This window comes from Choloepus didactylus, chromosome 18 (assembly GCF_015220235.1).
Source record: "Choloepus didactylus isolate mChoDid1 chromosome 18, mChoDid1.pri, whole genome shotgun sequence".
NCBI lineage: Eukaryota > Metazoa > Chordata > Mammalia > Pilosa > Megalonychidae > Choloepus > Choloepus didactylus.
Window position 1 is genome coordinate 45,998,021 of NC_051324.1, and position 13,211 is coordinate 46,011,231.

The window sequence follows — 13,211 nt, forward strand, 5'->3', positions numbered from 1 at the left end:
CTCCTGGTTGCAGGTGTCTTTGAAGATGCCTGATAAAAAAAACTTGGAGGACAAGGCATTTAACCTCGGGGCAGCTGGCGCCACCGGCCACCAAGGATATGGAGCCAAGTTCGAGGGCTGGCTTCCTTCCTTGGAAGCAGTCGCTGGGTTCTGAGGAGTTTCCCCCTTGACTGGCTTGAGCAGGCAGTTCTGGCGGCGGCTGCTGGGTCCTGCGGAGCGGCGGTCTCATGCAGCTCTTATGAGGCCCTTGCCGCCGGTCGGCGATGTCCGCTTGGAGCTGTCGCTGCCGCCGCTGCCGGCTGTGAGCGGGGCTCCGGTCGGTTCGTCCGGGCGCCTCATGGCAGCTAGCAGCTCCCTGGTGCCCGAGCGGCTGCGCCTGCCTCTCTGCTTCCTGGGCGTCTTTGTCTGTTATTTCTACTATGGGATCTTGCAGGAAAAGATGTAAGCAGAACCACGGGGCCGGAACGCAGACCACCCTTTCCCCCCATCCTGCTCCCTCTCCCCAACCTTGGTTCGGTTTACGGGCCCCCCTCCCCTGGCCTCGGGCTTTCCGCTTGTCTTCACGCTCTGCTCTTTCGCCCTCCAAGCATCCCTCGGCTGGACCTCACCAGAATTCCAAACCCAAGAGTTGGTCTCTGGATTCTCGGGTCCTGATTCTTTTTCTTCCCTTAGCTTCTTTTTTTCCTCTTGGTTCTGAGGACCGAGGTTTTACAGGTCGAGACTTCTGTCCCCAAACAGACTTCCCTGACTTGGGAGGGCTCCTTATTGGAACTTCCAGATACCTGCAGACAGCTAATTTTTCGGTCCTGGGCATTGCTGCCTTTACCCATATCCCTTCTGCCTGGGATTCTTGGCTTCACCATCTAATTTTCCATTTTTTCTCTTGTTCCATCCTTGATGGATATTCTTATCCCTGGGCTAAAGGGTTCAGCAGACAGAAATGTCTGATTTCTAGATCCGGTAAAATCAGCCCCTTTTGTAGATGAGGATGATCCTTTCCAAATTCTCCCTACATCCAGAAAGGCAAGATAAGTTCAAAGCTTTCAGTTGCTTGGGACATACTAGATGAAGGTGAAAGCAATACACTAATTTCTCTCTTTTTCTTTATGGTGCATTTTACTCTTAGAACAAGAGGAAAATATGGGGAAGGAGCCAAGCAGGAGACGTTCACCTTTGCCTTAACTTTGGTCTTCATCCAGTGTGTGATGAATGCTGTGTTTGCCAAGATCTGTGAGTACCCAGACAGTAATCTGTTGTGTCCCACGTTCCCCCACCTCCTACAATTACAATCCTGTGCATTAAGCAGTGATGGTGATTCAGCTTTAGAATTTAACTCCCACGGCCCCACCTCCTTTAGTATGCATACCTGGTGCTCATGCAGCCACTCCGCTGTGTGCTCTATAACGTTATTGGCTTTGAAATGGGGTAAAACTATTTCCTTAAACCAACTTCTGAGTCAGAAATGTGCGAGAGTAGGACTTCTGTGTTCCAAATTCCCTTTGAGAATACTTACAAAATTTTTTTCTTTGTCCCCTTGACTTTCTTCATGTGTCAGCTTCAAGCACATAATAAAGGGCTTTCTCTCTTTGTTCCCTGGGGGCTAAGAGCAGGGCTAATTAGTCCCTTGGACTGAATGAATGTCCTATAGGTGGTCTTGGGTTAGGTTTAGGTGGAATTGGTGAGTTGAATAATCCTCACTGATTCCCTAGTCTAAGAATACAAAAGTAGCTTGTGCTCTTTGGGAGCTTCTCTTCTTATTTGACAAGCAAGTTCCTTTCATTTGGCTTCTACTTTTGCTCAGGAGTCCATCCTAGCCCCACCAGGTTTCTCTTGTATGTTTTTTTGTCTTCTCCCAGTGATCCAGTTTTTTGACACTGCCAGGGTGGATCGTACCCGGAGCTGGCTCTATGCTGCTTGTTCTATCTCCTATCTGGGTGCCATGGTCTCCAGCAACTCAGCACTACAGTTTGTCAACTACCCAACTCAGGTGAAACCCCAGGATGGAATCAGGGTTGACTAAGAAGTTGTTTGGAAAGGACTAAGAGTTCTTCCCTGAGATCTGTAACTTATATAAAAAGGGAACAGCCTGGGAAGAATGTGTTTGAGAAATTCAGAGCATGTAGAACCACAGAGGGGTTTAATGGTGGGTCAGGCTGTGGTAGGGCTGTATTCTGAGGCTGAGGTCCTGGTGCAGGTCCCACCCTTACTCATCATCATTGCCTTAGCACCTAGTACAGTACTTGGCACATTACAGATGCTCAGAAATTATTTGCTGAATTTAATTCCAGGTCCTTGGTAAATCCTGCAAGCCAATCCCAGGTAAGCAGAAGAAGATGGTTTCCATCTTCCATCTTCACTCTTGCTGTAATAAGCACTCTCCTCCTGGGCTAGAGCTCCGTGTCCCTCCAGGCTTCACCACCCCGTCATAACTATCTCTAAGGACTGTCCTTCATCCCTTCCCCTTGCCCATCCTGTCATCTATATTACTTCCTGTGGTATTGGGTATGCAGAGGCTGGTAATACTTAATGGGTATTGGAAGCTGACCTAGTCTACTCCACATGGTCATTTCAGTGTCCTTGTGTTTACATTGTCAGTCATTAAACACCCTAAATCCCATTGTGATCTTCAGCTTCTTTCTCGACCTCTCACTCCTCCCCACCCTTCCCCACCCTTCCTTGTTGCTTCCCAGACTTTTTGCCTTTTTGTTCTCTACTTTTTTCATGCCTTATACTCTTTGCTCAACTCTGTTGCTCAAACATCTCTATCTAGCTTCCAGCCTAGCACCCTCCCCGTGTCCTCTATAGGTCTTCCTTCTCAGGCATTCTTTTTTCTCATGAGTCTCTTCTTGGCTTCTGGGAGGAAGGTGTTGTACTGATGGATAGACACCTATTGGTGCTTGAATTTTCCATTGTTTCTTCCCTGTAGTCATGCTCCTTGGGGTGACCCTTTTGAAGAAGAAGTACCCACTGGCCAAGTACTTCTGTGTGTTACTAATTGTGGCTGGAGTGGCCCTTTTCATGTACAAACCTAAGAAAGTGGTTGGGATGGAAGAACACACAGTCGGCTATGGAGAGCTGCTCCTGGTATGTGATCTTGGTGGCCTTTCCAGCAAACTTAACTGAGGGACATTCCCACCAGGGAAGGCAGAAGACTAGGGAAGTTGTGGATCCTTGCCACCCCCCGCCCCCCTGCCATGTCTGGTGTTTTTCTGTTGCTGCAGGATCCCTGGCTCTACTAAGGCCATAGTGGGAAGCCTGAAACGGTTCATTACAGCTTTCCTTCTGGAGAAGTAATGCCTCTGAGACTTGTGTCTAAATCCTGGTGTGAGGTCACAGACCTGAGAGCAAAGAGGGAAGGAGAAGTGTGTCTCCCACTCTGGCTCTCTGAGAAACTAGGAAGCTGGAGTTAAAAATTAATACAGCAGTAGCTATATATTAATATATAGTAGGCCCTGTTCCAAGTGCTTCACATATTAATTGGTTAGTTTTTATAACAACCTCATAACATAGATAGTATTATCTCTGTGTTACAGATGAAGAAACTGATACATAGGATAAGTTACTTGCCCGTGGTCATTTGACTGTTAAGTGGCAGAGTCAGGATGCCACTCCTTTTGGTCAGACCTCAGAATCCAGACTCTGGAGCAGTATACTTCAAGCCAGGAGGCTACCCTGCTGGAACTAGATTCCCTGCTTCAATTTTAATGGGAACATGTGTGGCTTACACAGCCTTTTTTTTTTTTTTAAACATATCGCCTTTTTTTTTAATTGGAGAAATTGTAGGTTCACAGAACAACCGTGCATAAAATACAGGATTCCCATACACCACCCGCTCCCGACACCTTGCATTGGTATGGAACATTTGTTAAAATTGATGATAGCACTTTTTTATAATATTACTATTTTTTTGTTGGTAGGAGCCAGGATTTATTGAGAGATTCTATGCTTTAGGCACTGTGAGGCAATTTGCATGTATTATCTCATTTAAAATCCCCATTACATAGGCCTGTGAAATATACCCTATTATTATTATTATTTTTAATTAGAGAAGTTGTAGGTTTACAGAAAAATCACATAAAAAATACATTGTTCCCATATACCCCCTATTGTTGGCACTTGGCATTAATGTTCACTAAAGCCTGTTTTAGGCCCCTACACCAGGCTCCATGGCATTGTGTTGGGAAGTGGTAGTCTTCCTGTTCCATACTGACTGCTTTATGACTTTGTGGTGTAGCATGGGGAGTAGCATGGTCTCCCCACCTGACCGTTATCCATGACCAAATGGCAACTTCTTACGCTGAGGACTTGTTTTGAAGCAATAGCTTTCTGAGATGCCCTAGAGTGAGAGTCCTGTGTCCTGGAATAGGGAAGAGTCCCTATTGTCCTTCTCACTTCAGGCTGCACCCTTTCTTTCCCAGCTATTGTCTCTGACCCTGGATGGACTGACAGGCGTTTCCCAGGACCACATGCGAGCTCATTACCAAACGGGCTCCAACCACATGATGTTGAATATCAACCTTTGGTCAACATTGCTGCTGGGAGCCGGTAAGAAAGAGTTCTGCCATTCTCCCCATGTGTCACCAGAGGGCATGCTGCCCTCACCCAATTGGTTCCAACCTGAACTGTCAGTTGCCAGCTTTGGACAGCCCAAGAGCCTGCCTTGGTTCCAAGATGCCCTTGTGCCTAAGCTCCTGTGTCCTGTAGAAACCTTCAGCAGCAGCATCTGCTTGTTATCTGTTATCAGCACAATCAGAGGGGTAGATATTGACTGAACCCTGGGCCTAGGTCTCATGGGAGGGCACACAGTAGTAAAATATAGTGGGTACTCAGGAACTTAGCTTCCTATGAGGGAGAAGAGACACTGGTAGGGTGCTTAAAGGAAACAGACATAGGTATATACTGAATATAGTTCAAAGATGGTACGGTATGGAATACATCTCAATAAAATTATGTTAAAAATATGAAGAAAAAAAAAAAAAAGAATTCTTTTTCTTTTAAATCAGTGTTCCCCAACATTTTCAAATCTTGGAACATGTAGAAACTATGTTTGTGTAGAATATTGAGGTAACTGGAGGAGGCTGCTCATGGCTGGAGGTGACCAGTGCCAGGAGCTGCTTTGACCTAGGGATGTATGGATCAGTTTCTCTACAACATCTAAAGATGTCTGCTTTAAATCTGTTTTAAATCACTTTGGCAAAAATAACCAAGTAACTTCTGATTCTTTCCCACAAAAGTAGGAGTCTCCGGTTAGTTTCTCTAATCAGAAAAAAAAACAGGAGAAAAATATACTATGGGATAATACAGACTCACTCCATATACTGCCACACACCACCCTCCTTAAGAATGACTTTGTTGGGCATGTGCAAAGATGTGTGTAGGTTTGGGTGCACAAGATGTGGTCTTTCATCTTTTGACATTCCTTCCTCTAGGAATCCTGTTCACTGGGGAGCTCTGGGAGTTCTTGAGCTTTGCTGAGAGATACCCTGCCATCATCTACAACATTCTACTCTTCGGCCTGACCAGTGCCCTGGGTCAGGTGAGTGCCTTGAGAGGGGACAGCTTGGCTTCCCCACACTGGTTGCTGGTTTCCTGGCTGGGAGTGGAGGGGTGGCAAGATTAGCCCTGATGTTCCGTTACAGTCTTTAGTCCTCAGAGCAGATACGCAAGAACCAGCCTGACCCCACCTTTCTCTCTGTCTTTCTAGAGCTTCATCTTTATGACAGTTGTGTATTTTGGTCCCCTGACCTGTTCCATCATCACCACAACTCGAAAATTCTTCACCATTTTGGCCTCTGTGATCCTCTTCGCCAACCCCATCAGCCCCTTGCAGTGGGTGGGCACCGTGCTTGTGTTCCTGGGTAAGTCGCGTGTAGAGCACACATCTCCCCAGGCCACACAGAGGGATAGTGACAGGATTATGTTTTTCTCCCAACATGTATTTGTATGTTTATGAAATTTATGTAGTTATAAGAAAGCTTTTTTAAAAGTGAGAATGAAGCAGTACTTCTAATCCAGCCTTCCTAATGAGCATTTCATCTTCAGGTATTTCCTCCCAGTGACTTGGATTTCCCCAGACACTGAGCAGAATAGAATTATTATGCTTATTCCTTACTGACTGATGCTGCTATGGATAAGCTGAAAGAAATAGCTTAGAATTTTTTTTTTTAAATTCACTTTATTGAGATATATTGATTTACCATACAGTCATCCACGGTATACAATCAGCTGTTCACAGTTCCATCATATAGTTGTACATTATCACCTCAATCAATTTTTGAACATATTCCTTACTCTAAAAAGAATGAAGAGAAGAATAAAAAAAAAAGTATAAAAGAACACCCAAAGCCTTCCTTCCCCCCATCCCACCCTATTTTTCATTTAGTTTTTGTCCCCATTTTTCTACTCATCTGTCCATACACTGGATAAAGGGAGTATGAAACACAAGGTTTTCACAATTACACAGTCACACCATGCAAGCTACATAGTTGTGCAGTCCTCTTCAAGAATCAAGGCTACTGGGTTGCAGTTCAACAGTTTCAGGTATTTCCTTCTAGCTATTCCAATACACTAAAAACTAGAAAGGGATATCTTTATAGTGCGTAAGAATGCCTTCCAGAGTGACCTCTCAACTCCATTTGTAATCTCTCAGCCACTGAAACTTTTTTTGTTTGTTTGTTTCATTTCACTTTCCCCATTTGGTTGAGAAGATTTTCTCAATCCTATGATGGTGGGTCCAGGCTCATCCCTGGGAGTTGTTTCCCACGTAGGGGGGAGGGCAGTGAGTTCGCCTGCCACATGGGCTTAGAGAGATCGGCCACATCTGAGCAACAAAGAAGTTCTCTGGGGGAGACTCTAGGCACAGTTATAAGTAGGCTTAGCCTCTCCTTTGCAGTAATAAGCTTCATAAGGGCAAGCCCCAAGATTGAGGGCTTGGCTACTAAATTGTTAGTCCTCAACGTTTGTGAGTAATAACCCAGGTGTGGAAGTCCAACCTTTCTGCATTTTCCCCCAGTTCCTCAGGGAGTCCCTATAAATATATTTTTATTCTCTGCCCAATTTATTTTGGGATGTTTTGGGATTTCACACTAATCTGTACAAGCCTACCAGATCTCACTTCTATTCAAAGTTCCATGTAATTATGGTGTTTGAATAAACTGACCGTACAAATTAAATTATTTAGTGTGCTGCAAAAAGTATACATCCAATAAACCTCTCTTCCCTTAGTCTCACATATAAGTTGAAATTTTAAAACACAGTCAATATCATCCTTTACCCTTTGGCATGATTTGCCTTAGTCCTAAGCAGATCTGCTTCATTAAATCTGAACTCTTTTTCAGCTTTTTGAACATTTGCTGTATGAGTAATACTGACATTCATGGCTGCCGAGCTCTGGTTCTGAGTTTCAGGTGTCACGCAGATACCCAAAGTTCTAGAGACTGACCAGGTTATACACAAAGGGATCAGCATCTCAGAATTTGGAGATAGCCATTACAACTCAGGAATAGATATGACTGCTGTAAGAGCTTACAGTCTAGGGACCATTACAGTAAGAGTTCCTATGATAAGCTGTGCTCTAAGATTCCATTCTTAGAGTTTACCCATTATAGTTAGTCCATATTAGTGAAGCATTATAATGTTTGTCTTTTCATTTCTGGTATACTTCACTGAAAATGCTGTCCTCAAGATCCATTCACCTAGTTGCGGGTCTCACAGCTTCATTGCTTCTTGTAGCTGCTCAATATTCTATTGTATGCATACAGAACAGTTCACCATTCTTTTCATCAGTCGATGTATCCTTAGGCCACTTCCATCCTTTGCAAATCGTGAATTCTACCGCCATAAACACCAGTGTGCAAAAGTCCATTAATGCCACTGCTCTCAGATCTTCCAAGTATATACCCCATAATGAGGTTGCAGGACCTTATGGCACCCACATACTTAGCTTCTTGTGGAACCACCACACAGTCCTCCAGGTAGGCTATACCATTCTACTTCCCCACCCACAGTAAATAGGTACATCTCTCTCTCCATATTTTCTCCAGCACTTGTATCCCTCTGTTTATATTTTTCCCTGCAATTTTGTAGAGATATATTCATCTACCATACAGTCATCCACAGTGTACAGTCGTTCACAGTATCATCACATAGTTGTGCATTCATCACAATCAGCACTTGAACATATTTATTACTCCCAAAAAAATTTTTTTAAAGAATAATAAAAATAGATAAAAAAATTAAAATACATGACAATAATGACAATAATAAGGTCAGACAATACCACCACTACCAAGAATCCCATACCTCTCCCTTATATCCTCCTCTCATAGACATTTAGCTTTGGTATATTGCCAATGTTACTGTAAACCGTAGAATCCAGTTTGCATTGATTATATTTTTTCCCCAATACCATACCTTTTTCTAACACTTTGCAAGGTTGACATTCATTTGTTCTTCCACACATAAAAACAGTTTTATATTTGTATGTTTAGTCACCACACTGACCACTCTAGGTTTCACTATAGCTTAGAATTTTTGACTCTAAAGTTTCAGTCTTACTGATAAATATATATATATATAAATATGTGTTTATAATTACTAGTATCTTGGTGATTTTTTTTTTTTTTTATTTGATGCCATTCTGTTTTCTCAGGGAAAATTATATAAAACCAGTATTCTGAAGTTACTTGTATTTAAAGCCCCGATTTTGGAGAACTAATGCTGACCCCATCCCCTCCAATCATTTGTAAGTTTGATTTCTCCCCATATAGCTAAGTCTCTTATCTCCTTTTTCATAGGTCTTGGTCTTGATGCCAAGTTTGGGAAAGGTACCAAGAAGACATCCCACTGAGAAGACACTACCTCTACTCCAAGAATATTTAACTTATTATCTCAAACAGTGGCATTTCTTGGAAAAATGGACTCGGTAGGGACAAGGGACTCCATCCCAATCTTTTTTTAAAAAACAAAGTGAAGCAAAATCACATATTCAAAAAAAGCACTTGGTTTTCACAAGACAGAGTTGGCGGTTTCTGTTCGTGATGACCTGGAGCGCAGACTGGCTCAAATAAAGAGAGGAGAGGCACAGCTTGATGCTCACTTGCCCAAGCTGCTTCTCTCTTGCGTGTAGTTAATATGATTGGGAGCGTATTTTCCCAAGAGCCTGGGCATTAGGGGAGGAACTTTAATAGATTGTACAGTTGGCACCAGCAGCCTCTGTTGAGGTAGGTGAGGGTCTCAGTATGCCAGGACACATGGCTGTCTGTTAGAGCCACAGAATATAAAAATCACTTTATCTTTCTTAAACCCCTGGTGGACAAATATTCATGAAAAGCTAAAGGTATGTTCTCTCAAGAAACTCTTTTGAGGTTGGGGTAAAATGAGCCCAGAGCCTCAGAGTCTGCTATTTTTTCACGTTTCCTCATGCCCACTGCCTCCCCATCTTCAGCCAAAGCTAGGCCGAGACCAGTGTGTATATAATGAAGAGCTTTGGAAGGTCTATGGGTGTACTTTTCCTGATTCCCTCCCTCCATCTCTCCATCTGTTCTCAGTCCACCTGTTTCCTTCCTGGGGAGTCTGGATTAATCTTTCCTAGTCCCCTTCCCCCTTCAGCTGCTAAAGCATTGCAGCCCTCTGCCATCCTGGCTGTGCCAAGGTGTCACCATGCCAGCTTCTGCCTGTTGAAAGAGTTACTGACGGAAGACATGGTGGCTGAGTCCTGGCACAGAGTCCCCGTTGGGTTTTCTGGGTGGCAATGGGGGGAAAAGGCGGAGCATGGAGCAGAGCCACCCGCCCACTGCTGCCTTCAGAATTGAAGATCACAATTCTCCAAGGACCAAACTTTGCACATGAAAGTTCATTTCCACCAGCTGCAACTTTCACTCCATCTGTTCAGCAGCCCCAGCCCCTTGGCTCTCCAGATGGGAGCCCGGCCTCCTTCCTAAGCGGCTTCTTCGTCATTCCCCGCTCAGCCTTTCAAGCCCTGCCCCACTTGCACTCATCTGGCTCTCCAGGGGCTTGGATGTCACTGCAACCCTGCCCTCAAAGTCCCTCTGTCGTTTTGAACTCCTCCTTGAAAGGACATTTTAAGTACATCTAGCCGAACTTCCTACCTTTCTCCATCCCTTTCCCTCTTTTTTTTTTTTAAATCCTGAAGGTTGCATCAATCGGCTCCCTTCCCTACTGGGACTAATAGTTCTCCAGACTATCTCATGTGGATTAGTTAGGTGATTAGAGCAAGTTACCAAGGCCAGGGGCCTACAACCAGTCCTTAACCAGGTCTGTTCTGACAAAAGACATTTTCCCCAGCTAGCAGACTTATCTCCTCCACTTCACCCTTAACCCTGTCCTTCCCAACCAGCTATCTCAAAAATGCATGCCAGTCGCCAAGAGCAAGGCAGGTTTTCAACAGTACAGCATGGCTCTCACTTGATACTAGAGAAACAGCTCATAGAGCAAGCATTTCCTTCCAGTAGTGGGCTGACAGCCCAGTTCTGGTGCATTCATTTGACTGCATTTGACTGCCTTCTAGGTAGCACTCATTGTGAACATAACATGCTAGGAATTCTAACTTGAGTATGACCACTGTTTGCCCTCTAGGGGATTCACAGTCTGATAGGGAGACAAGTTAAAAAATCATTTCATTTCAAAAATGCAGGAACGAGGGGAGGTGTCCAGGCAAGGTAAGGTTGGGCTAGATGGAGTGTGGGAGGATGAAAGGAAGAAATGGAGTTTTGGCTCCACTGCCAAGTGGAAGATGGGGTTTTAAATTGCCTAATGGCTCTCCTTTTCACCCTGTGCTCCTGTCTCTCAAGTCAATTTCAAGTGAGAACATGGGCAGGCTGATGCCTCTAAAATGAGAGGTCATCCAGCTCAATTTGAAGATATTTGGAGATGCTTTATAAGCTGCCAGTTTATTCAGGGTGCCATACGTACCTACAAGAACATGGGAACTGAGAGTGCCAAATTTGATTAAAATCAGTAACACTGTTGGGTTATAATAGGGCTGATAAATGTGAAATACCAGACAAGTTCAAACAGAAGTGTTGCTGATCAGCTAGCCCTGGGCGGCCTGATGCCTCAGGTTTCTAAAGATCAGAGGACTTTCATCTGCAGTTAATTCTCAGCTATGTGTAGAAGGGAGGGAAGCAGCACAGACATTTCCTCAAACACTTTTTAGATTGGGGTGTATTATACTGACATTTATTTGTCGGAGCATTAGGTCCACCACCACTGTTCGTGCTCAGGCTCATGATAAAGTGATTTTACATTTCCTGCACACTTGTCAGCTAAGGGCAAGGGGAATGGCCCACAAATGTGATTTGGGCACAACTAGAGGGGAACCTGTATTGGAATTAAATGTTATAAGAAATAAAAATCTTGTTTTTTAGAGGATTAAAGTGTCAGAAATTGACCATTAACTGGATAATTTTATGAAGTAGGGTATTTAGAAGTGGATTATGTGTTTTCTTGCATCCCTGTAACATCCTTGTGAATAGAGAACTGAGCAAACTGATCTGTCCCTTTTATAGTTGGAAAATCCTTAATTAGAGAAGGTTAGGTGATCTGCAGTAGGTCCCTGGGAGATGAACTAGAACTCAGGGTTCCCTGGGTTCTTGGACCTGTGCCCTCAGAGGGAGGGAAGTGAAGCTCCTCAAGAGGCCCACTGCCTCTGCTGTCTGGCACCATTTGCCAGTGGAACAGTTTGCACACTATGAGTGGTAATGGTCATTTTCCCCAGAGGGTCCTGGCAGAGGAATTGTCCTAGGTTTCTGTAGGATCAGTCAGCCTTTCCCACTGAAAATACCAGCTGTCTTTAGGAACAACAATCTCATATATTTCTAGAGCTCCTTTCCCAGAGCTCTTTAGTACATGGCATTTTGTCCTTAGAGCACCCCTGGGGAGAGGTTAGGCCAGAAACAAATCCCTTATTTGGAATGGGGTGCCTGAAACCCCCTAAAACACATCAGCTGAAGGTTACCCACTGACTCAGTGGAAGGGTGGGAGCCAGAACTGAGGCTTCTGCTTACCATGTGTCAGGTCAGGTAGCTTCTATGTGGTTCCTAGCCTTTTGGATTTCATAGTCTAGTAGATAATGTCCAATTAATTGGGGGGGGGGGGTGGTGCTGACACAAGCATGCTGGCTTTTTATTTTTTTCAAGCAAGGATGTTAAATTTTAAATATATCACCATTATAATTTACAGAAGGACAATTTAGTTACCAAAATTTTAGGAAAAGTTAGCTTTCTCAGAATAAAGGACCCTGCTTCTGAAGAAATAGTTGGAAATCTTATCACTATATCAAACAATTTGCTAAATTTTAATTATTAAAAATGTTCAACAAAATGTTATTCTATGATAATATAATTGTAGGGCATTTCACTATGATTTCTTGATACTAGTTGGCCAGTTTGGGGGCAATCCAGCGGAGCTGGAATGTCACATAAGCATGCTGACAAAGATGGAACCTGCAATGAGATTTACATAATTAAGAGCATTCTGAGAGTTCACAGATAACTCCCCCCCCCCACGCCCCCCACCAGCCTTTGGCCACTTCTGCCTTTCCTCTGCAGGGCTATGAGGAAAGCAAGCTGTGAAGGCTCAGGGGGCTTTCTAATAAGGGCTGCTGGAAGGAGACTTAGGACACCCCAGCTCCAAGATCTACCCCCAGGATGCTCAGGCTGTGGCTTTGGTTGCCCAGTCCAGAGCGTCGGGAATTTATTCCAAAGGGTTGCCACATATTGGTGAAAGCCAGTTTCTAAGATATAGTTCTCAGACTGAGAACCAGTGGACTATGCCTGCCATTGGCAAAAAGGGTAGGAAGGAAAGAGGTTCTTGGAATGAGGAGTGACTTTGTTCAGTGCCTTTCACTAAGCCGAGGCAGAAGTCCACAGAGGCTGGTGGATTTCTGTCCAAATATGCCTGTCTCCCTTTCATTTCTGGGAGAGGTGGAAGGGAGAAGTGGTTTAAGGAATTTGCCAAAGGGAGGGGCATGTTTCCTCCTGCCCGTTTCTGAGTGTTGTCATGGTAGGGAGGTGGCCAGAGCTATCAGAAGCATCACAGTTCAGCTTAGGTTCTGACCAGAAACTATTTCCTTCTGTTCAGGACCCTGGAACTGCTCCATTCAGGCCACAGCCCTAGAGGGGAATGCGTCACTCTCACATGAAGACTGGGAGCTCCCTGAAATTTTATGTAAAAGTGTGTGTGGATGAATG

General features: G+C 44.2%; 1 protein-coding gene across 2 annotated transcripts; it reads left to right on the forward strand.

The window, feature by feature from the left end:
- The first annotated feature begins 219 nt into the window (after window positions 1–219).
- SLC35B1 (solute carrier family 35 member B1) lies at window positions 220–9,131 on the forward strand. Of its 2 annotated transcripts, XM_037809994.1 has the most exons (9): window positions 220–441; window positions 1,127–1,230; window positions 1,857–1,987; window positions 2,289–2,319; window positions 2,927–3,084; window positions 4,419–4,545; window positions 5,430–5,536; window positions 5,705–5,858; window positions 8,796–9,131. In XM_037809994.1, exons 1-9 carry the CDS (start codon window positions 239–241, stop codon window positions 8,846–8,848), a joined length of 1,068 nt encoding a protein of 355 aa, XP_037665922.1. In that variant the 5' UTR covers window positions 220–238; the 3' UTR covers window positions 8,849–9,131. The 2 variants fall into 2 exon arrangements, with proteins under 2 accessions (XP_037665922.1, XP_037665924.1); XM_037809996.1 differs by lacking the exon at window positions 220–441 and having other exon boundaries at window positions 1,142–1,230; window positions 1,882–1,987.
- Window positions 9,132–13,211: the final 4,080 nt, after the last annotated feature.

What these genes read in the sequence shown, in the direction of transcription:
- SLC35B1 (XM_037809994.1), top strand. Translation starts at nt 239, where the DNA reads ATGAGGCCCTTGCCGCCGGTCGGCGATGTCCGCTTGGAGCTGTCGCTG. An exon ending in ATCCTGCAAGCCAATCCCAG is followed by an intron (nt 2,320 to 2,926) that starts GTAAGCAGAAGA and finishes TCTTCCCTGTAG; the next exon opens with TCATGCTCCTTGGGGTGACC. An exon ending in AACATTGCTGCTGGGAGCCG is followed by an intron (nt 4,546 to 5,429) that starts GTAAGAAAGAGT and finishes TCCTTCCTCTAG; the next exon opens with GAATCCTGTTCACTGGGGAG.